The 25,191-nt window shown below is 34.8% G+C and overlaps 1 protein-coding gene across 2 annotated transcripts in view; it reads left to right on the plus strand.

The window, feature by feature from the left end:
* The window catches only part of Ap3b1 (adaptor related protein complex 3 subunit beta 1), a 229,497-nt gene that overhangs the window by 91,050 nt on the left and 113,256 nt on the right, over positions 1 to 25,191 (plus strand). For both annotated transcript variants that reach the window (XM_074077237.1, XM_020184110.2), the window contains 4 exons: positions 1,796 to 1,858; positions 4,273 to 4,405; positions 8,737 to 8,846; positions 19,030 to 19,206. In XM_074077237.1, coding sequence (XP_073933338.1) covers positions 1,796 to 1,858; positions 4,273 to 4,405; positions 8,737 to 8,846; positions 19,030 to 19,206 — 483 coding nt within the window. The remainder of the gene's footprint in view (positions 1 to 1,795; positions 1,859 to 4,272; positions 4,406 to 8,736; positions 8,847 to 19,029; positions 19,207 to 25,191) is intronic.

The raw sequence follows: 25,191 nt of genomic DNA on the forward strand, positions 1-25,191 counted from the left end.
GCAATAAAGGAAATGCAAATTAAAACCACACTAAGATTCCACCTCATCCCTGTTAGAATAGCCATCATCAGCAACACCACCAACAACAGGTGTTGGCGAGGATGCGGGGAAAAAGGAACCCTCTTACACTGTTGGTGGTAATGTAAACTAGTACAACCACTCTGGAAAAAAATTTGGAGGCTACTTAAAAAGCTGGACATGGATCTACCATTTGATCCAGTAATACCACTCTTGGGGATATACCCAAAAGACTGTTACTCCAGAGGCACCTGCACATCCATGTTTATTGCGGCACTATTCACAATAGCCAAGTTGTGGAAACAGCCAAGATGCCCCAGCACTGATGAATGGATTAAGAAAATGTGGTATCTATACACAACGGAATTTTATGCAGCCATGAAGAAGAACGAAATGTTATCATTCGCTGGTAAATGGATGGAATTGGAGAACATCATTCTGAGTGAGGTTAGCCTGGCCCAAAAGACCAAAAATCGTATGTTCTCCCTCATATGTGGACATTAGATGAAGGGCAAACACAACAAGGGGATTGGACTTTGAGCACATGATAAAAGTGAGAGCACACAAGGAAGGGGTGAGGATAGGTAAGACACCTAAAAAACTAGCTAGCATTTGTTGCCCTTAATGCAGAGAAACTAAAGCAGATACCTTAAAGCAACTGAGGCCAATAGGAAAAGGGGACCAGGAGCTAGAGAAAAGGTGAGATCAAAAAGAATTAACCTAGAAGGTAACACCCACGCACAGGAAATCAATGCGCGTCAACTCCCTGTATAGCTATCCTTATCTCAACCAGCAAAAACCCTTGTTCCTTCCTATTATTGCTTATACTCTCTCTACAACAAAATTAGAAATAAGGGCAAAATAGTTTCTGCTGGGTATTGAGGGGGTGGGGGGGAGAGGGAGAGGGCGGAGTGGGTGGTAAGGGAGGGGGTGGGGGCAGGGGGGAGAAATGAACCAAGCCTGTATGCACATATGAATAATAAAAGAAAAATGAAAAAAAAAAGTTGTCCAAAAAGTTAAAACTCTTCCCATCAAAATGAAATAAACTGGGATATATATTCCCATTACATCTGATTTACACACAGAATATATAAATAACTTCTGCAATCTGTGCCTTTTAATTGTATTGTTAGATCATTTACTGTTAATATAATTCTTTTGAATATTTTTAACAGTCCTATTGAAGGACTTTTAAGTGCACATTTATTTTTGGGTTTTTTGTTTTTGGTGGTGTAGTGGGAATTGAGCCATGGGCCTTGTGCATGTTAGGCAGACACTCAAGTGCTGAGCTACGTGCCCAGCCCAAAGTGTACATTTCTTATATCTATAAATTCAGAAGATGGAATTAAAATGTCTGAGCATTTGGGAAGGTAGGATGTAGGAGAACAAATCAAGAGTTAATTGGTATCTGAAAAATAAGTACATGAAAGGCTAATTATTTTTAACTTTATTAATAAAAAGTAAAAGCCAAGTTAATATAAACTGTTTAAGTTAACTAGATATAAATTCTAAAGTTGGGGCAAACAATTAATGAAGATGTGGGATTCTTTTTTTCCTAATTAATTTTTAAAGATCTGTGTAAGTATCTAGTCTCTCTTTGCAGGTATAAGGAGACTGCTTAAGTTCAACTGAAGGGTATAATGCCTCACCACATTTGTGACAGTGTGATTTTTCTAAAAAATAGAAATTAACTTTTAGTTAAATGCCTAGCCTTTATTAAATTAATCTTTGTGTTTGCATTTTAAAATGTTTACATTTTCTTTTTTTTCTACTGTAGCTTGAAATTCTCACAAACTTAGCAAATGAAGCCAACATATCAACTCTTCTTCGAGAGTTTCAGGTTTGTAAACACTGCTAATTATAAGATAACTTCTACAGTATGCTCAGTCTTAAGTTAAATATACATCCTTCTCAATCAGCAAATATGTAATTGTGTAAATAAAAATGAGTTGGGACATTGTTGACAAATAAGAATATATATTTTTAAGAATAAGCAGTAGCTACAGATGTGTAATTTAAAAGAAATAGTATTTTATTTCCCTTTGTATTTTTATAGAATTTGAAAGACTGGTTTATAACTCAGTTCAAAATTTTGTTTCTGGTAAGAATTCTCTGTCTTCATGCTCTCACCATTGGGAATCCTTTTTATAGGCTGCACACATGAAAATGCTTCATTTCTTACTATTTGTTTGGTCCATTACTTACTGTTTTAGACACTGCCCCTTTAACTCATGTAAATCTAAAAAAATTTGGCTTATAATTGTTCCATCACGGTTGTTTAAGTTGTTTTTATTTTGATTGGTTTTGTTGTGTTTTAAACCATACTTGCTAATGAATAAAATGCTTCCTAGCTGTATTTCTCCAAGAGATATTACACAAAAATTATTTCAGAATTTTTCTCTTTACAGTGGAAGAATCAGCTCTGAAACCTTATTGTTAGAACACAGTAATAAAGAATATTGTATCATTGTTAGGAATTTACAATCCCATTAACAGTTTTCTTAACAAAAATGCAGCACATGCTACATAATAGTCCAGAGTTATTTTTTTTAACAGCCTCCAACTTTTATAAATTTGGTGTATTTTGTTGCCACAATTCTCCATAAGCCTGTATTAAATTTCCCGTTAGCTTTATGGACACTGGATTATCTATGTAGTCTTACAGTTTTTTTCAGGAGTAGTAGAACATTACAGAACATTCATGATTTGTATGTTCTTAACTGGATTACTCTCCTTTGTGCAGTATTTTTTTTCTAGAAAAATTTCTGATAAAAATTAGAATGCCTTAGAGACCACTCATTTTTATGTGCCAGGAAATACATATCTCAGGTTCTTATGCAGTACCCTTACAGCCATAGATCATTGTTTGAATTTGGTTTTTACTTTATTCTTACAATTTTTGTACATTTTTACGTTTTAGTAGGGTGCCCTTTCTCTGTGCACTTGCCATTTATGTCATGTCTACTGGGACTATAGGAAGGTAGTTTTGTGGAATTGTTTAGTACTGTAGCGATTACACAGTAGACTTCTTTCAGAATTTTGTTCTTCCAGGTACTCGTTTATTTTCAAGGTATTTATATGTAAAGTCAGACCTTTAAAGATACTCTTTCTCCATGTATGTGTTTTTACCACTGCCTAAATTTGTACATTATTTCTGTGTTTATGTGTTATATTGTAATTATGTGTAACTTTCTCATAATTACTGTGTGGGTAAAATAAGGATAATTTCTAAAGGTGTATATTTTTAATGGTGGGAATTAAATAATTTATTTGGGAACAGTTTTATGTACAGTCAGTCTTGCCTTCATGGAACTAAGAGAGTTTAAGTTAATTTATTTCTTCAACACTTAATCATCTTCTTAATGTATTTTCATGAAATCTGTGTATTTTTTAGATATCCTTGCACTTCTCTGTTTCTCGTTTAGGTACCATTTAATGCATATTCTTTTTTGCATTTTACTTAACTGTATCAATTCTACAATGTGTACTTCTCATTTGAGGTCAGGAATCTTTCTTAAAAAGTATTAAAAAAAGAAAAACTTAGTTTTTAAGTTAGAAAAGTTCTACCAAAGTGTGACATTATCTAGGGTTATTAAAATTTTTCAAAGGTATTTTAACTCTTGTTGTTAATTATTGATTTGTTTCTTTAAGTTTGTGAAAATGAACCATTTACAGTGTATTTTTAAAGCATGCTTTTAAAGAACATCTGTTTGAAAACTATTGTATTATTTTTTGTAAGCTGTATATTTGTAGTCCTGTTTGAAACACTACTCTCTGTGGTTGTCATTTTACAACCATTCTTATAGCATCCTGAACTGTTAATAGTATAATGGTCCTTTTCTTCCAACTTTTAAATTTTGTGTCTCTTAAAAATTGGCCCTTTTTTCATAGAATCACAGTTGCTGCTGGTTAAATGAACTGAAACCTCTGAAGAGAGAGTTCTCGTCATTTCTTTCAACCTTGCCCTTAAACTAATTGCTGTCTTTGGGTGACTGCTCCCGCTATCTGTTTTGAAGTCTCAAGCCCCTGTGGCCACAGGTGAATGAGCCTGGCTTGCAAATGTGTCTCTTCTATAGAAAAGACACATTCTTTATGTAAAAGACAAAAACTAAACCAAGTCATCAGTTGGGCTTCCTGTTGTGATTATGAGATTATGTATTTGAGAATTCTCATGTAAGGACAAAGCTATTAAAAATAGGCATTTTGGTTCACTTGATAGTACCAATATGGAAACTAATAAAAATATTTTTTTAGACCTATGTAAAAAGCCAGGATAAGCAGTTTGCAGCAGCCACTATTCAGACGATAGGCAGATGTGCAACTAACATCTCAGAAGTCACTGACACATGCCTCAATGGTCTGGTTTGTCTGCTGTCCAACAGGGATGGTAAGTTCATGGTTTCATTTTATTTTTAAGTAATTTATAATTTGAATATTCTTAGTATGATCTTTAAGTTGTAACCTTTTACATTGCTTAGTTTTTCTTGTATGTCAGTAGAATGGTCAGAGTAATAACAGTTTTATTCTTAAAATATACATAAATGTGCACTAAAAATGAATTAGATAATTAACTAACAAATAGTGTTATTCTTCTTGTCTCAACTAAGATAATTTGTTTATTTGACTTTTTCATTATTTAATCATCTACGTTGAACCTTTCCTCAAAGGTTCTCTTTTACTGCTTTTTAATGACATGTAACTCATGCATAATATTGGTTCACCTGCAGAGGGTGCTAAAAGCAGGCAAATGACTTTATAACTTGGGAAATGGGGCTAGATCAAAAAATATGTTAGAGTACTTTCAGTATTTTTTTCTTCCAAAAATTCACCCAATACTTTATATTCAAGAGTAACTCAATATAAAAGCTGTCAATTTGGAACAGGTTCAAGTTTAAGCCAAACAATATCTAAGTTTTCTGAGAAACTGTATAGGTAATATATCTAGCAAAACATATAATCTAGATTTCATACTATTCTATTCTATGATAAAATGTCAGCTACTTCTGTGGTTCTGGCTTGAGAGCACAGAAATATTGGAAGCATTTAGAGAAAAAAGTTAACTTTTCACCTTCAGAATTATTTAGAAGACCTTTATTGTAATCTCTCTCTCTGAACTCAGGGGCTCACGAATAGCTAGCATTATAGGCATGAGCCACTGGTGCTCGGCTCTTTATTATAATTCTTATTTAACTAAAATGAGATTCTCTTTAGGAAAAACAGAAGATTCTGTGTAAGATCATTGAAATTATTTATGAAATTTTAAATATAATTATGTCATGTCTAGATATAGACTTACATGAGATAGAAACTATGAAATGGAACAACAAAAATTGATTATTTTTATACTTTATTTGAAAAATAACTTCTTATTGTTACCCTGCACCTCATGAAGATAATGTTTTTCCATATGTAGGTATTTCTAGAAAACTTGAACACTATAACTCTAATGAAAAAAAAAATTGAAATAAAATTTACTCCCAAATAGATTTTTTGTGAACTTAAAATTATAAAGCTTCCCCTATAAATGAAAGATATTTAATGGAAAGGTCATTTTTTTTTTTTTTACATTTAGTATTACAGCTTCAAATAAATAACAACTAAAATTATCTAGATTCTTTTTTTTTTGGTGGTGGTGCTGGGGATTGAACCCAAGGCCTTGGGCATGCTAGGGAAACCCTCTACTCCAGCCCTTCGTTTTCTGAGACAGAGTCTCACTTGGAAACCTAGGCAGGCCCATGATTATCCTGCTTTCACTTCCTTTCTTTTTAAAATTTTTTTGCCTGTACAAGGTAACTATAAGAGTTAGAATGATAAATGTCATCCAATTTATTTTTTTCTACTTTGAACAATAACATCCCTTTTGTTTCTCTTTCTGGGTTATACCTGTAAGTATGACTTTAAAAACATGTTCTTTATTTTCCTGTATTTAACAGTAACTTCTCTTTCTCCCTCCCTCTTCCCCCCCTTTATTACAAGGAATTGGTTCACACAGTTAAAAAATATGTAATGCTTCAAGAATTTGCGTGTCATAGTCTTCCCGTATGCTGCACTCACTCTGCTGCAGCTGTTTGCTTACATTTTAGAACCAGACTGCTTTTATGTGAATGTTAATGCTCTCTTGAGTAGTTACTCAATCTAGTGTGCTGCAGATTCCTCATTGGTAAAATGAGGCTAATAGTAAACTCTACTTCTTAGAGTTAGGACTAAATTAGCTTTGTTGATCAAGGAGGAAACTAGAAAAGGTTCAGAAGGTAGAATCATTTTATGCTTCTGGTGGAATAGCACCACAGTGCTGAGGTCTTCAGAAACCAGCAAGAAGCAGAAAGGGTAGAATTATCTGAGGGTAATGAGAATGTACCTATGATAGGCAGAATAATGGCAGGTCCTAATGCCTGTAACTCTGTTACCTTACATGGCAAAACAGACTTTGCAGATGTAATTAAGGTTCTAGACTTAGGGAAGTTATTTGAATGGGTGGGCCCAGTATAATCAAGTCCTTTTAAGTAAAAGAGGGAGGCAGGAAAGTCAGAAGATTTCAGAAGCAATGATTGGGCCATGAAGTTGCTAAGGGTTTCTCAAACCAAGAGAGTGGGTAGTCTCTACAAGTTGGAAAAAGTAAGAAATAGTTTTTCCTCTAGAACCTTTAGAGGGCTTATATCCCTGTTGACACCTTGCTTTTTGACCCTGTAAGGCCTGTGTTAGACCTCTGACTCCAGAACTCTACAATGACAAATTTGCATTTGTTTTAACCCACTATGTGGTAATCTTTGACAGCAATAGGAAAGTAACATAGTTCCAAAGGATGAATGATGCCAAATACATATTCAGTTATGACGAGTTATGCCTCTGCGTGTGGATAGGTTTAAATTATCCAACATTTTGTCAGACTTTGACTAGTTTTGCAATAATAAAAATTTAAAACACAAGTTTTTATACCGGGGTCTTTAAAACCACTCTGTAAGTTTGCTTTGAATAATTCTTTATACAATCATTTTATTTTTCCTAGTAGAGTATAAGTGATGAGAAGAGAGTCTCATTCTGATTTATGTTCATTTTCCTCCAGGAAAGGCCAGCAGTGTCTCACATACAAGTTGTACTTGTTCACAGTAACGGAACATTATTAGATAGAATGGCACTTCCTGGTTCTGAGTTTGAATTCTGGAAAAAATCATATAATTCTTGTGCGTTTCTCTTTATTCATACTTAAAATAATAATAAAGTACCTTGTGAAGAAGAAAATGAAATAAGAATTATTAATAGTTAACTATTAATATTTAATATTTGTTCGTTTATTCCCATGGAAAAATGGTATACAGTTTGAAATGCAGATGCTTAATGATTGAAATGGTAATAAACTTTATATTGTTAAAGGGAGCTCAATAAGAAAATATGTTTCAAAGAAAACATAACAGGACACAAATTGTGGTATTTTGTGTAGTATTAAACCAAATCTTTGAAGTATATGCCAGGGGAGTCTCTAATGCCTATGAAACTCAAGTAAAAAAAAATGTCAATATCATAAGTAAAGTCAGCGTTTATTTCTTTAGCACCAGTGGCATTAGTAATAAGCTATTTAAGATTCATTCCATAAGGTCAGGTGCTCAGGCTAGTTACATATGTCTATTGGTACCACCAAAAAGGTAATTAGACTAGTGATTAGCCACTTCAGTGTGATAACTCAGTCTCCTTCTTAGCCACTTCGAGTAGTACTTGCTATATTGGCTAAGGCCTGGTAAGAAACAGCATACTTTAAAAGGGATGATGAAAGGGAATTTACTGAAAAACTATAAGGTGTGGGCAGGATTAAGGGAAGCAACAAGGTATAGTGTAACAACATGGGGCTAATGGGTAGCTACAGTTGGGGTTCCTTTACTATACCTGGGATTGAGAACAGAGATGTGAGGAACAGAGACAGATACCAGATTCCATAAGAGAGAGTGCTATGTGTAGGAAGTAAGACTTCAGTGACAGAATGCAGGTGCTACCAGGGAGGCTGTAAGAGGCCCTCTTCTCACAGCATAATAAACGCGCGCCCCCTACCCACTTCTGCAGGGCTTCTTTTACCTAAATAGAGCTAGAATCCAGGGATGAAGGAGTCTGGTTATTGTATCTACAGTTCAGCCTCTGAAGTCACAGAGTTGGGTAGAGATAAGCAGAGTGGACATATGGGGCAAAAGGAGAATTCCAACTCACAATTCCATTCTTTTTGACTCCAAAGTCAATGCTGTTCCCTACCACCCCTAATCCTTACTACTCACTTTTCTGGACACATCACCCAGGACATTTTTCTTTGAGTTTGCTGTTTTGTATGGAATGGGGAAAATGTTGTTTAGATCGTAGATGTTTGATTACTGCCATATAATGAGTAGGAATCAAAAAGTAGTATTTGAAAGCTCTGGTTAAAAGTCAAAGCCATTCTATCAAACCTCAGTGAGCATCATGATCAAACCTCAATTGCTTTCCCAACATAGACAAGCAGAGATGAGAATGGTATAACAGAAACTAGGAGATAGCAACAGAGGATTGAGATTAAAGTTAACTTTTTGTCTTAAGACATATTGACCCAAAACATTGGAGAGTATATTCATGCTTATAGTTTTTGCCTAATTTTTTAAGGCATGCAGAATGTGTTGATAATTTAAGTTTGCACTTTACCAGGCATAATGCTTTTGAATTGAATTATGCATATTTAATATGAATAACCTCTGTCTCTTCCAGAAATAGTTGTTGCTGAAAGTGTGGTTGTTATAAAGAAATTACTGCAAATGCAACCTTCACAACATGGTGAAATTATTAAACATATGGCTAAACTCTTGGACAGTATCACTGTGAGTATCCATTAAAAGACATTTGTTGAGTCCTACTGAATTTTACTCAGTAAATTATAGCTTTCTTAAAATAAGTGTCCATCCTAAAGCATAGGGTGAGAGCTGAGCTGTCTGGATTCAAATTGTGGTTCTAAGATTTCATATGGTTTAAGAGGGAATTACAGGTCTGAGAGAAGGCAGGAGAGGATGAACCTTGCAATGTTAGATTGTAATTGGAGAGAGAAGTATGAGTCTCATGGGTTTTTATATGTAGATAGCTAAATATTATGTGAGAGTGTGTGTGTGTAAACTTGGTTTACAAATGAATTTGTAAATATATATTTTCTAGTGCTGTCCTTTGAGAGGGCCTAGAGACAATAATACCCCAGTATTAATGAGCACACTTTGATCATATAGTTTCGTACTATAAAAATTACCTTTTTGAAGTGTATAATTCACTGGGTTTTGGTATATGCAAGATTGCAAAATCATCACCATCATGTAATTGCAGAACTTTTCATCCATCACCTCTAAAAAAAAAATTAATAATCCCATGCCTAAACCCCCCCAGCCTCTCTTCATTCTATCCCTTCACAACCACTAATCTATTTCTTGTCTCTGTGGACTTTTTGTTCTGGATATGTCATATAAAGATAATCGTGTATAATATTGGGGCTTTTGTTTTTTACTTCTTTTAATTAGCATGTTTGTAAGAGCTATACATGTTACAGGATGCTATATTTATTCTTTTTTTGGATAGATCTTGGTTTTTAAATGCCATACTTCAGTGAAAGGAACAAGGACTGCTTAGAAAAATGGCTGATTTCAGAGCTAGAATAAAGAAAGAACAACATGAACTTGGAACATTGTTTTGGGACCAAAAAAGCAAGAAAGTGCTTACAGAATAATAGAGCTGTATCAAAAGTACACAAGAACCCAGCTTCCCAGCTTGAAAGGGCAAGGGGCTCCCAGTGACCAGTTTTAGCAACAAAGTAAATGGCAATAGTAATCTCTGAGTCAACACTGGAATGAATGGATGAATGAATAAATGAATGCATGAAAGGGGAGGAAGGGAAGCTCTTCCTTACAATTCAAAAACATTAATAAATGTAAAGGAATGATGGAATTAGAATATCACCATTTGCCAACTATCAGAATGATAATTGATTTAAGCAAGAATCATTGATAAATGTTAAACTTGAATGGGAATAAGAGGGTGTTTGCACAATGCACAGTCTCAAAGTATATCCTCCTAAATTACTTCTTAATTTCAACAGTGATTTACAGTGGGAAAACCTGACAGATACTGTGCTAAGCAAAGGAGCCTGGTTAACATTGAAAGTATTGGGATCCTTTTTTTTTTTTTTTTTTTTTTTGCAGTGAACATTCCTTTTTATTTTATTTATTTATTTATTTTTCATTTTTCTTTTATTATTCATATGTGCATACAAGGCTTGGTTCATTTCTCCCCCCTGCCCCCACCCCCTCCCTTACCACCCACTCCGCCCCCTCCCTCTCCCCCCCCCAATACCCAGCAGAAACTATTTTGCCTTATTTCTAATTTTGTTGTAGAGAGAGTATAAGTATTGGGATCTTGAAGGTGTCGTCTGACAGGAAACAATGAAAGTAAATGATTTGAATGTACTCTTTAGGAAGCATGAGATTAACTCAGGTTGAGGATATTCTGCAGTGTAACTGAGCTGTACTCTTAAAAACATCAGTGTTGTGAATTGCAAAAAATCAGGCAATTTTTTAGAGTAAAGCAAAGTAAAATTTTATGACAATACTGTGTAACATATAATGTTAAATTTTCTTTTTTTTAATAAAGAATCTTGTAGGAGCTATTGGCAGAATATCAAAACCTGCAGATTAGGCAGTATTGATTCAGTGTTTAATTTTCTGGTTTTAAAACTATTTTGCTGTGGTTATATAAGAGCATTTATTATTTTAGGAAGTTTACATTGAAGCATTTGGGCTGTAAGAGAATGCTACAAGCATTTGGGCTACAAGACAACTTTTGTAGCTAAGAAAACAAAATATAGGTGTATACCCCAAGAAATAACTTACATAAATGCAATAAAATGTTCTTGTTTGGGGAAACTGGGTGAAGGCTATCTAGGAGTTCTTTTTACTGGTCTTGCAACTTTTCTATAAGTTGGAGGCTATGTCAAAAAATCAAATTAAAAAATATTTATCTTGATCTGTCACCTCCAGTTCTGTGTCCTTACATTAGTATTTCTTTTTTTTTCCTTTATTTTATTCATATGTACATACAATGTTTGGGTCATTTCTCCCTCCTGACCCCCCGCCCCTTGCTTCCAGTCAGAAACTATTTTGCCCTTACGTCCCATTTTGTTGAAGAGAAATATATAAGCAATGATAGGAAGGACCATGAGTTTTTGCTAGTTGAGATAAGGATAGCTATACAGGGAGTTGACTCACATTCCTTTCCTGTACATGTGTGTTACCTTCTAAATTAATTCTTTTGGGCCAGGCTAACCTCACTCAGAATAACGTTCTCCAGTTCCATCCATTTACCTGCGAATGATAACATTTTGTTCTTCTTCATGGCTGCATAAAATTCCGTTGTGTATAAATACCATATTTTCTTAATCCATTTGTCAGTAGTGGGGCATCTTCGCTGTTTCCATAACTTGGCTATTGTGAATAGTGTTGCAATAAACATGGGTGTGCAGGTGCCTCTGGAGTAACCTGTGTCACAGTCTTTTGGGTATATCCCCAAGAGTGGTATTGCTGGATCAAATGGTAGATCAATGTTTAGCTTTTTAAGAAGCCTCCAAATTTTTTTTCCAGAGTGGTTTTACTAGTTTACATTCCCACCAGCAGTGTAAGAGGGTTCCTTTTTCCCCACATCCTCGACAACACCTGTTGTTGGTGGTGTTGCTAATGATGGCTATTCTAACAGGGGTGAGGTGGAATCTTAGTGTGGTTTTAATTTGCATTTCCTTTATTGCTAGAGATGGTGAGCATTTTTTCATGTGTTTTTTGGCCATTTGAATTTCTTCTTTTGAGAAAGTTCTGTTTAGTTCACTTGCCCATTTCTTTATTGGTTCATTAGTTTTGGGAGAATTTAGTTTTTTAAGTTCCCTATATATTCTCGTTAATCAAGGGAAAATCAAGGGAAAGCTTTAAAATAAGGCAGGGAAGGATATAGTAAGCAAATTTGAACAAGAGAGTGACATTTAGAGTTAATTAAAAGCACTTAACTACATAAAAAGGGACATTATAAAATGAAAAAAGGCTAATTTACAAAGAAACTGAAAAGCCTAAACGTATTTGCACAAAAATATGGCAGTGAAATAATAAATATGTAAAGGAAAAGTAACTACTCAAAATATAAGGTGAAAGTGATAAAATGCAGTTATTGTATAGGACTTTAATATATTACTCTAGACAGATACAAGCCAGAATGCAGAGAAAGTAGTAGAAGAAAAAAACCTGATTTAGTAAATACAGGTAAAACCTTCTGTTTTTTAAACAGATAATGTATACCTTTAGAGACGTATCCCTTGAATATTTTCACAATATCAAATGTCTTTTGGACATTAAGAAAACTTAGATTTTCCATTTTTTCCTAAAATAATAAAATTATATACAAATAATTTTAAAGAGTCCCAGATCACCTGTAAATTAAAAACTGTACTTTTTTTGTGGAGCTGAGGATTGAGCCCAGGTCTTTGCAGATTGCAAGGCAAGCATTCTATCACTGAGCTACTCTTCTAACTGCAAACTGTACTTTTAGATCAAAGGAAAAGTTTTAAAATTGTCATCATTTTAAAAGTAAAGAAATATAAAAGAACACGGTATTGAGATTTGAAAAATAATTATGAATAAAAATATAAGGAGGGATCAATGTTGATTTTGCAAAATAGAATACCAATGAAAGAGTCAGCTAACGTACACGTTGTCTGGTCCTTTAGAAAGATAGTAAAACAGAATACAGTAAAATAAGTAATAAGTAATGCAGAGAGGAAGCAAAAGTAGACAAATCTGCAATGTATAATAGGAAAGGTTAAATAATTACAAGAAAGATACATGGTTATTCTATTGCACACATTTGAACTTTAGGAAAATGAAAGGCTGCCAAGTTGTTACTAATCATTAGACATACTTGAGTAAACTGAAGTGCTTGAAGCAAGAAGCAAGACAATTTGTTATGCAGAATTCTAAACATGGACAAGAATAAGATGCACAGGTTACTTCAGAAGAGATGGTAACGATGTAGCACATATAAGCCTGACCAGGAGAGAGTAGAGTAGTTATTAAATCCCCAGAATCTTTCTATTCAAGTCAAGAGAACTAATCACATAAAAACAATGCATCTGCCAGAGGGTGGCTAACAACTGTAATCCTAGTTACTTGGGAGTCTGGGATTGGAAAGATTACTGTTTGAGGCCAGCCTGGACAAATTTGTGACACTCAACCTCAATCAATAGCTGGGCATGGTGGCACATGCCTATCATTCCAAGCCATGTGAGAGGCTGAGATCAGGAGGATCCCTGTTCAAGGCCAGCCTGGGCAAAAAAAGTATGTGAGTTCCCCATCTCAGCAGATAGAAAAGCTGGGCATGGTGGTTCACTCCTGTCATCGTAGTGACAGTGGGAAGCATAAAATAAGAGGATCGTGGTCTAGGCTGGCCTGGGCAAAAAGCATGACTCTATCTCAGTCAGCTGAAAAGGACCAGAGGTGTGGCTCAAGCACTAGAGCACCTGCCTAGCAAGTGTGAAGTCCTAAGTTCAAACTCCAGTACTGCCCAAAAACAGGAACAATAACAAAATCAGTGTGGAAATGAAAGCAGAAAGCAGGGTTTCATTCTAACCAGATACATAGTAACTGCTAAGTATGAGCAAATGATTCTAAATTTACAAGCTTTAAAATAGGAGCCTTCAAGAACACCCACAGAGTGGGAGAAAATATTTGCCAACTACACATCAGACAAAGGACTGATAACGAGAATATATGGGGAACTTAAAAAACTAAATTCTCCCAAAACTAATGAACCAATAAAGAAATGGGCAAGTGAACTAAACAGAACTTTCTCAAAAGAAGAAATTCAAATGGCCAAAAAACACATGAAAAAATGCTCACCATCTCTAGCAATAAAGGAAATGCAAATTAAAACCACACTAAGATTCCACCTCACCCCTGTTAGAATAGCCATCATTAGCAACACCACCAACAGGTGTTGGCTAGGATGCAGGGAAAAAGGAACCCTCTTACACTGTTGGTGGGAATGTAGACTAGTACAACCACTCTGGAAAAAAATTTGGAGGCTTCTTAAAAAGCTAAACATTGATCTACCATTTGATCCAGCAATACCACTCTTGGGGATATACCCCAAAGACTGTGACACAGGTTACTCCAGAGGCACCTGCACACCCATGTTTATTGCGGCACTATTCACAATAGCCAAGTTATGGAAACAGCCAAGATGTCCCACCACTGATGAATGGATTAAGAAAATGTGGTATCTATACACAATGGAATTTTATGCAGCCATGAAGAAGAACGAAATGTTATCATTCGCAGGTAAATGGATGGAAGTGGAGAACATCATTCTGAGTGAGGTTAGCCTGGCCCAAAAGACCAAAAATCCTATGTTCTCTCTCATATGTGGACATTAGATCAAGGGCAAACACAACAAGGGGATTGGACTTTGAGCACATGATAAAAGGGAGAGCACACAAGGGAGGGGTGAAGATAGGTAAGACACCTAAAAAACTAGCTAGCATTTGTTGCCCTTAACGCAGAGAAACTAAAGCAGATCCTTAAAAGCAACTGAGGCCAATAGGAAAAGGGGACCAGGAACTAGAGAAAAGGTGAGATCAAAAAGAATTAACCTAGAAGGTAACACACACGCACAGGAAATTAATGTGAGTCAACTCCCTGTATAGCTATCCTTATCTCAACCAGCAAAAACCCTTGTTCCTTCCTATTATGGCTTATACTCTCTCTTCAACAAAATTAGAGATAAGGGCAAAATAGTTTCTGCCGGGTATTGAGGGGGTGGGGGGGAGAGGGAGGGGGCAGAGTGGGTGGTAAGGGAGGGGGTGGGGGCAGGGGGGAGAAATGACCCAAGCCTTGCATGCACATATGAATAATAAAACAAAACAAAAAAATAGCCTTCAGTGAGACTCTTTCTTTGTGAATCTCTACCTATTTCTCCCTCAAACCCAGGGGTGATGTCTTAAACCACAGCAATTTCAGGAGATGCCAATTTGATCAATGTCAAAGGACAAGAGTTCAGTACTGAATATGCTTTCATTCAGTGCTCAAAACAGTTTATCAGGGTGAAATCCTAGGTGCAATAATCCTTGGGAAGAGGGAGAACAGAAATGATAGCCAGACCTTTTCCTACCATGGCCCCCTCATCTATCTGTAGAACAAGAGGTGAAAAGGATCCCCACCAGGCATGGGTTTGGTAATAGCCCAAGAAGGTGGCCTATACCTGCACTGAAACATGTGGCTCTTAGGGAAACAGCAGATGAAGAGCCATTGTACAATGTGGTAGGAGAGGAGGGGACAAAAGAGAAATCCTTCATTTGAGTAAATGGCAGTCTACATCTTCCTCCATGACACGCATGAGGCCATGTAATCTGGGACCAGAACCAGTCTTGACTTGCTGGCATTCTTTCCATTTAACCATACTCATTTGTCTCTGGGCAGTGGTCCAACGTGAATTCCAGATTCAGATTTGTGTTCTAGTCCTGGCTTCACACTGACAAGATGTGAGGTGTGCTCAAGTTTCCTTCCCCTTTGTTAACTGTAACTGAACTAGGGTTCATGGTAGAGCGTACTTCATATGGCTTTTGTGATGATTGACTGAGAATTATGTAAAGTTCCCAAAAATAGTGCCTGGCAAATTGGATGGGCTTAATCAGTGTTAGCTGTTATTTAAAAAGAGAGAGAGAGAGAGAGAGAGAGGAAGAATATAGATTGTACCATATTTAAGACTTTGATTCCATTGGATATTGAGTAACAATTGAAATATGAAAACTAAATTTTAAATTTATTCTATTTTTTAGTTCATTCAGATTAAATAGGTTTATGTGTATGGTAGTTAACTTATGTGTTCTGATTGTGACTGTGTTATCCTTTGGTGTTTCCTTCATATGTAGCAAATAGTGCTTTGGAATAAATTTTTTTTTCAGAATAAAATGCATACTACTTGAGGATTGCTCAAATAGGATTTCACATAATGTTTAATGGGACAGGTGGGGATTTCATATCATAAAAGAACAATTGGAAGGTGTTATTCTGTAAGGTCTACTGAGTAATATTATAATGGCATTTTGTTTATTCCTGGCGCAGATGCCGTATTGGACACCTGCCACATCACAAGCTGCCCCACTCTATGCCCTGGAACCCTAACATAATTCAGGCATAACTTTTAATGCAGATTGAGTCCAGATACAGGTTATTGGGTCTGATTTGCTGTTGGTAGGTAGCTTGTTCAGATATCTACTGGTTTTGCCTTTGACAGATTTAAATAAATGTCATTGATGTTTTTATAAGATTTATTTCAGACTTGCGCAGTGCAGTGGATATTATTAAAACACAATAATCTTTAAACTGAACTGCTTGCAGAAAGATTTATAAAATCTTTCTACATGTTTTTCTGTAACTTTTGTAGTGGGCTAGAAATCATTATTTGTTTTTGCAGACAAGTTAATGGGTTAAAATGGCAGTGGAGACTGCCTTCTAGTACAGGGTTTAAAAAGTGCACTTAACCATTTGCTCAGGACATTTAGAATAAAGAGTAAGGCAAAGTCATTTACAATCCAATTTGCTTTGAGACTATTGAAAAGAAAGGTTCATAATAAAAGTATGCATGTACACGTGTGCATGTATTAGTTTGTTTTTAGTTCAGTGTTCCTTTTCTGTGGTTGAAAAAAACCACGAAGAACAAAGGAGTGATGAATTTTCTTTCTTTTTTGTTATGATACTAAGGCTTGAACTCAGGACTTCATGCTTGCTAGGCAGTCACTCTACCACTTGAGCCACTGCCAGCCCTATGATTAATTTTCTTATTTGTGATTTTTTTTTTAACTTGCCTCAAATCTTTGAAAGTGGCAGCAGTGGATTCATAGTATCAGTGATGTACAAATGAGAGTCTTATTAACTTAATGGAGATGGGGGTAGAATCTGAAAATTAGGATTCTAAACCTAGCCAAATACACAAAAACATTGTTTCTGTCAGTTTCCTAGGATTTTTAAGAAAATACCATTACTGAGAGTTTGTCATAATATTTTTATTATTTCTTGGTTTAGAAAAGTTTTCTATGTGTTTAAAATGTTTACTGAGAAATTATATTAAGTCAGTTCTAGAAAATTCCAAATATTATCCTATAATACCTCCCCCACCACCATCTTAAGATTTTCATTGTGGTCATTGTTTTATTGATTTTAATTCTTTCAGATAGTTGTTTTTTAAATGTGTGCATTGTAAATGTTCAGAGTATTTAAATACTGTTACTTTAATCTTAATATATTCATAAATAATGAGCAAAATCTTTTCAAACTTTACTTCTTTTTTGGGATTAGTTTTTATTGCAAAAGAGAATTATAAGTGTGTTACCAGAAGAAAATTTCTTAAAATGAGATAACAGATAGTAATATTTTGTAGAATTCTAATTTTTATACTGGCAATATGTAATAAAATATTTAAGAAAAATAAATCTAGCATAACTGAAATCCGAAGTTGGCCATATATTCTTATTTAGAAGTACCTTTCATTATGGCAGGCAGCTTGAATTGCTCTATACTGGAAAATTTAATCTACCACTCAATTACTATTCTTTAGCCCAATATAAAATAATAGATTGGGAGTAAGGTCTTAATGCAGTGTAACCTTTGGAACATTAGAAATAACTTCTTTCTTTCCAGAAATCAGTATATGGTAAGTGTATTCGTTTTATCATACTGCACGAATAGATTTGTAATAGCACTTACACCTTTTTTTTCCATTACATAAGTATACAGATTTCTTCTATTTTGCTAAATTTGTTCTAAGCATTCATTTAAAGGTGATGCTGTTCTAATGTTGGGAAATTGATACTTCTTAAATTGTAAAGTGTTTTTCATGACTTCATTCTGGTATTTTGAAAGAATTTGAAACGGTAGATATTGTGATAATATTTTAACTGTGAAAAAGTTCTTATTCTCACTTTCTTATTTGCATTCATACTATGAAACTGTACAGAAAGTAGTAAAACTTTGAGAAATTGTAAAAGGAGTCACAAAAAGAGGGTTGCCTTTTTTTGTGATGTTACCACTTAATGGTCACCATAGGCTTTTTCATTTATTATAAAAAGCAAATTTTCTATGCTAGGTGAAAATATTCACAGTAACTAATTTACATAACCTCTCAAATTCCTTTTGGAATAGGCAGGATACAAATAAGCAAATAGTAATTTGTATACTCTAAAATGTTGGTCCTAATGGTTCTGATGGAAGGTTTCCAATTTGTAGCAAAGCTGTGATTTTTAAGAAAACAAATTTTAAATATATAATCTCAAAGTATAGTATGGACAAATTTCTTCCTATTTCTTTGTCGACTGAATAATGACAAGGTTTCATGATTTTTATAAGCAGGCCTTGATGATCTTTCAGTTTGATATATTTCTACTATTGTAGGTACATAATACTAGGTCTTAGGAATCATCTCTGATGTTTTGAATGCATAGATTCCTGGTGCCTACCACAGAAACCTTTTTTTTTTTTTTTTAATGACATTGAGGGTTGCTCTAGAGCAGGAGTCAGCAAACCTTTCTAGATTGTCAGTAGTTTTTGGTTGGAAGGCCTTAAGGCCGTCATTGCAAAAACTCACTTCTACCATTATAGGACAAATGCAACAATAGATAATAGAGAGGCAAATGGAGTTGGTCAGCCACATTTGATCCAAGAATTTATGCCAGCCTGTGGTACAACCTGTGTTCTAATCCAGTAGTTGTTACTTTGAATATTTTCTAAGGCATTCTCTTTGAAGTTAGTTTTAATGAGATTATCTGTGTTCTTATTTTTTGATAACTGAAGAAAACCCATAAATGTAACGGCACTTCCTGGATATACATGTAATGAGTTAATAGATGTAAAATCTTTATAATTTAAACCACTTATATGTTAATGTTAAATAGAGTACGATTATTGTATTCCTAATTGCGTGATCTGCTTCTAATATTAGGTTCCAGTGGCTAGAGCAAGTATTCTTTGGCTAATTGGAGAAAACTGTGAACGAGTTCCTAAAATTGCCCCTGATGTTTTGAGGAAGATGGCTAAAAGTTTCACTAGTGAAGATGATCTAGTAAAACTTCAGATTTTAAATCTGGGAGCAAAATTATACTTAACCAACTCCAAACAGGTAAGAGGCTAATCCTTAGTGAATGTGCCTGATACATACTTTTTCCTCTTTACCCTGATCAAGCCACTAAGGTTTGTTCATGTATTACCCTGTGTATTCAAAAATTTCCAGGCCCTGTTTGTTTTAGGTGCTGTGTTAGATGGTAGTAATGCAAAGAGATGACTTTCTAGTTTAGTAAGGGAGAAAAACATTTTAAAATGGAATAGTATGTGGTAAGTGCTATAATAGATGTATTGAGATGCAGTGGAACTCCAGGGGGTTCTGTAGATCTGAATCATTTGTAAAAGATAAGATGCTTGACTAAAGGCTTGAAGGAGCAGTTTATTATACAGAATAAGGAAAGAAGAGAGCAGAGGTCAGAGATATGAAAAAGTGAAGGGGATTTTTGGAAACTTTGAAAGGTGATCCAGAAAGGTAAATGCTATCTATGGTCTGAGTATTTTTGCCTCACAAATTAAATTTGTGGGTACCTAATTACGGGTGTAATAGTATTACCTGGTGGGCCCTTTGACAGGTTTAGGCCATGAGGGTGGAGCCCTCATGTATGGACTTAGTGTCCTTATAAAAGAGACCCCCAAGAGCTAGCTTGCCCCTTCCACTATGTGAGGACACAGTGGGAAGGCACCATCTGTAATCTAGAATGCAGGCCCCCACCAGACACCAAGTCTATGGGTGGCTTGATCTTGGATTTCCTGGTCTCCATAACTGAGAATTCCTTGTTGTTTACAGGTTTCCTAATCTGTGGTACACAAATTGATTATGACATAAGCAATTTGAGTACGTGGAGTGACTTGTATGCTCTGTTAAGTTGTGGAGACTTTGTCCTATAGGTGAAAGGAAAACTTTTAAAACCTTTTTAGTAGTGAGATAATTTACCAAATTTGCTATTTAGTACATTCATTTAAATCCATTGAGCAACTGATGGTAAAAAAAAGTCATTTTCCCCTCTACATATTTTCCATGCATCTGAATTGCTATTTTTAACTTTCAAAGGACTTTCCTGTTTTGTGAGATTGAAAAAGGATTCTTGCTCATTTGCAACTAGGATCTTAGTAGGCCCTGTGCTCTGTGTCCTGTCTCAAATTTTCACTTTCTCTGACTCTTCCTTTTGCCTTCGTGATTTTTTTTCTCTGTTTCCTTCTTTTTTTATCCCCTTCCCCAAAACTCCTTCTATCTGAATATCTCTGACAACATGCAACCCTGTACCACAGTCTAATGCCTGTCTGTTCTTGCCTTCCTCTTTCATCTGTCTTTCTCTTTTTTGTATTTGCTGTGTATGTGTGGGTCTCTGTGTGCCTTCTCTGGCTGCCCATAGACTGTACTCTTTCACTAATAAACTGGTAGTTTGCCCTTTAGACTCTTCAGCTTAATTCCTCAAATTCATTTCTGTATGTTTTGAGTTTGTTTTCATCCCAATTGTGAGGTGAGTCTTTGTAGCTTGTACAAAGACAAGCTTGTACATGGCTACTGTAGCTTGTACAAAGTTTATAACCAGAAATTGCAAATATTGGAGCATTTTCATGAATAAAATTTTATCTTTCCATTTAAGTCATCTTAATGTCATTAATTACTTCCAAGTGCCTTATAGTTTTCTTCATGAGATGAGACAATTTAAAAAACTGAATAAAAGACAGGAGACCAGTGTTTACTATTGAATTTTATGTTTATTAATAAAATAGTTTTAGTCTGAAACTCCGTGTGTCCACTAAATTCGTGTGGCATGGTAAAAGTCAATATAATGCTTAGAATATTATGATTTCATATCTGATTTGATTAAATAATACAGATATCTAGCTTATGTATTATTATAAAATAATATAAAAATAGTATGTTACTCTATACCGAACAAAGCTAAAGGTCTTGTTATTGTTTCTTTTCTTTGTTGCTACTTCCTCCACACTGTTTTTTTTTTGAGGTACTGAGGTTTAAACTCAGATCCTTGTATTTGCTATGTAAGTTCTCTACCACTTGAACCATGCCCCAGTCATGGCCCTTTTCTTTGTAGCTGTAAATAACCAATAATGGAATGTCGTACATTTTGTTCAGAAATTATAGAGTGTGTTCAGTATATTCTTAGCCAGTGAGTTTGAAGACCACATAGTTTGTACTCAGATTTTGTTTTCTTGAACTATACTATTAGGGGAAGTTTTGGAGCATAGTTTCTGACGTTTTCTGTTGTTGTTTTGGAATGGTACTTCTAGATAACCACAGTTAACTTCATTCCTTGCCCACCACTATAGTTGAAAATACAGGGACTTTAAAAAATATATTAAATTTTCACATAGGTCATTATATTTAAATGATTTTAATATAGATTCATGAATTATCCTGTAGAGTTTTATTCTAGTGTCCAATGTTTCTCATTTCATAAGAAAAGAAAATTGAGAAAAATCAATAAATGAAAACTAGCATTAAAGAATAATTTTAAGCACCATCAACAAAAATTAGGGCAGAGATCAATGAATTGGAGACCAAAAAAACTATACAATGATTCAATGAAACAAAAAACTAGTTCTTTGAAAAAAATAGTCTGCTTTCAGTATGGCCAAGTAAGCTCCTATTAAATTGACTTTCCTAGGGATAATATAAACTCTGGAAAAATACAATAAAAACAAAACAAAATGCAACAGCCTGAGGACTCAGAAGAAAAAGATAAGCACAAGCAAGAAGATTCTAGAGGGGAGTTAATACTTGGAAGAAGAGGTAACACAGAATGATTTCCCCTATTTTTATGACTTTTATTGTGAGGATAGGCTACAGTTGGCACTACACACCAGTGACTAAAACACCAAGTGAAAAGCCTTTCTGGCTTGACAAAGTAAAGACAGTATTCCAGAAAACTATAGACATTGGAAAGTTAAGAAATAATTCTAGAAAGATGATCAAAATGAAAGATTTGATTAAAATCTTTGAATAACCCTGCCCAGGTTTCTGGCTGACTGTTGAACCACACCTATGCAGGTGAATTCAGAACAGTACCAGTAAGAATAAGAGACTTGACCTGAAATGTGAGGTGACACTGAGAGATCAGAGTTTGTATTTTGACCCTCACCAAATTAATTGCCTATTAAAACAAAGGAAATACTAATTCAAAGAGTATAACAAATGTCCAGGTATCGCTGAACTGTACAGAATTGTTAAAATGGTAAATCTTAGGTTTATTTAACCACAATTAAAGCAAAGAAGATAATCAGGAAAATATGGTTAATCTTCAAGGAAGAAAAAAATCAATAGAAGCCAAACGTGTTGCCATGCAAATGTTGGGATTTGCAGGCAAATATTTTGAAGCAGCTATTATGAGTATGGTTAGTGATATAAAGGAAAATGTACTCACAATGAATAAAAAGATAAGAAATTTCAGCAGAGAAATAGAAATTTGAAAAAAGAACTTTAGAACAAAATGTTTTAAATCAACATCTCTATTTTGAGAACCATATATTCTTAATGTTTAAATTTTTCTCTTTTTAATAGAAATATGAAGCTGCTTCGTACAGTTTTTCTTTTTTTTTTTTTTCTGGCAATACTGGGGTTTGAACTCAGGGCCTCACACTTGCTATGCAGATGCTCTACCACATGAACCACTCTGCCCACCCTTTTTTGCTTGGGTATTTTTCAAGATAGGGTCTTACGAACTATTTGTTCAGGCTGGCTTGGAACCTTGATCCTCCTGAGCTCTGCCTCCTGAGTAGGTATGGCTTTGAGCTTTAGCCACCAACGTCTGGCTCATACAGTTTTTTAAAATCTGTTACATTTAAGATTTTTTTAGATGAATTTCATTAAGCTGAACTTTTCTAACTCTGGCTCTTTCAGATGGAAGTTTGTATTTGGAAAGCAGTTTTTAATTAGCCGTGTCTGATTACTATATAGAACTATTTGATATCAATTACAGGTGGCAAGTGGTAATTGAGAGCACAGGCTCTCAAGTTAGTCCTGCTGTGTAACTTACTAATTATATGATTTTAAACAAATTATTTAACCTATCCAAGACTTAGTTTCTTCATCTGTGAAATGGCAATTATAATAATATAGTTAGTTTTGTTACACTGTAATAATATAGTTTTGTTACAATGATTATTAAAAATCTTTGTGTTTTACAAAATCACATAATAAAAAGAGGGATTATTTGAAAAGTGGAGATAGAGTCACAACATTTAAGCTTCATTGGTCCACTGGTAGCATATTTTTTTAAAGGAGCCTAATGAAAACAATAGTTTTACACGAAGAAATATAAAAAATTATCATGAATTTGGCTATTTATCTTGAAAGTGACCAGAAGTCGCATGTGGAAGTGGATGTTGGAAAATTTGTACTTGTGACTTAAGTTGTAAGAAGTAGGGTGAACTGAAATTAAATAGAAAGTTGTACAGTAGACCCTTAGTATCTGTAGGTATAGGTTTTCAAGGAGACCACTGAGGATAAACCACAAATGCTGTGGACTCACAGTTTAAGCACATCTGATGATAATGGAGGACTGATTGAGAACTTCTTCTCATCAACTGAGCGGTGTAATACTTATGTGGAAAAATTTTTTGAGGGTGCTTGGTCAGTCTGTGATGAAGGCAGACTTACTTATACCACCAAATGTGGCGAGTGTGGTTCATAACTCATGCATATGTTAACATCTGAGGTAGATGTGTGAGGTGTGTATGTTTTGTGTAATCCTAGGCAGCCCAATTAAGCTGGGAGCATTTTTCTGCCTTTATCTAGCTTTTCTTTCTGAAGAAATCACACACAAAGTTCATGTTATGCCTAAATTGTTCCCTAATAGGTCAGGTGAGTTGGAACAAATGCACATTTTCAAAACAAGCACTAGAGCAGAACTGACTGTGCCTGTGATACAAAGTTGTTACGAGGATGAAATGACACAGTGCAGTAGAATGCTTAGGTTCCCTGGCACATAATAGTGCACAGTTCATGTTAATTACCCTCCTGCCTTTGAACCATAGTTTTATACTGTTAACCTGTTGCTAGATTTTTTCTTAGGGAAAATGATGGTTTACAGTAATGGAACTAGTCTAATTACTGAGAATCTTCATTCTTTTTAGGGAAAAAACATTCGTTTGGTCTTACGCTACTCAGAAAAGGGTACTGAAATCCCTCTTTTGATAGTTTGTGGAGAAAAAAACTTATGGGATATAAATATCAGGAGTAGAAAACACTGTTAGGATATGCTCACCAGAAAATAATTTCAGTATTGTATGAGGGGATGGAGGTTAAAAGCTTTGCAACTAATTAAAGTTGCTGACATCTGGAGCTCTTAAGGCATAGTGTGCTGGGCATGGTGGTTCACTCCTGTAATACCAGCATTCTGGAAGTAGACACAGAAGAATCCAGTTTGAGGCTAGCCTCACCTGTGTAGTGAGTTTGAGACCAGCCTGAAGTACATAGTGAAACCCTGTCTTACTAAAACAACAACAAAACAAAGAAGAGTGTAAATGTTTGGCATGATTTCATTGAATAGTCTACTTAAGTTTGAGGCAGAAAGCTAGAATTTGATTAATTCTGATTAATAGCAATTAAAAAGTTAATAAAGGGTGCTTTTTAAAATTTTGTAATAGTCTGATATCATTTACATGTAGTGATAAGTAATATAAGGTTTTCTTAGCTCATGTTTTTTAATTATGAATAATACGAACCTATGCAAAAGAATATAGTAAGATGAAGATATGTCCAAATTAATGTCAGTGTTTGCCATATTTATCATTTTCTTAAAGGTAGGTGATAGAACTAAAATTTATGCCCCATTCTTATCTTCTGTCTTCCCATTTGGTAACCACTGCTATATTGTCAGTATGTTCTATTCAATCATATATGTTTCACATTTTTATTATGAGTGAATATATATTGGTAAGTAGAGCATAGTATTATTTTGTAGTTTTTTAACTTTTACATAATTAAAATCAACTTTTTTCACTTAATACTATGTTTTAGAAATATTGATATGTCTATAGTTCATTCATTTTAATTACTGTCAGATTCTGTGAG

Source organism: Castor canadensis, chromosome 6 (genome assembly GCF_047511655.1).
Source record: "Castor canadensis chromosome 6, mCasCan1.hap1v2, whole genome shotgun sequence".
NCBI lineage: Eukaryota > Metazoa > Chordata > Mammalia > Rodentia > Castoridae > Castor > Castor canadensis.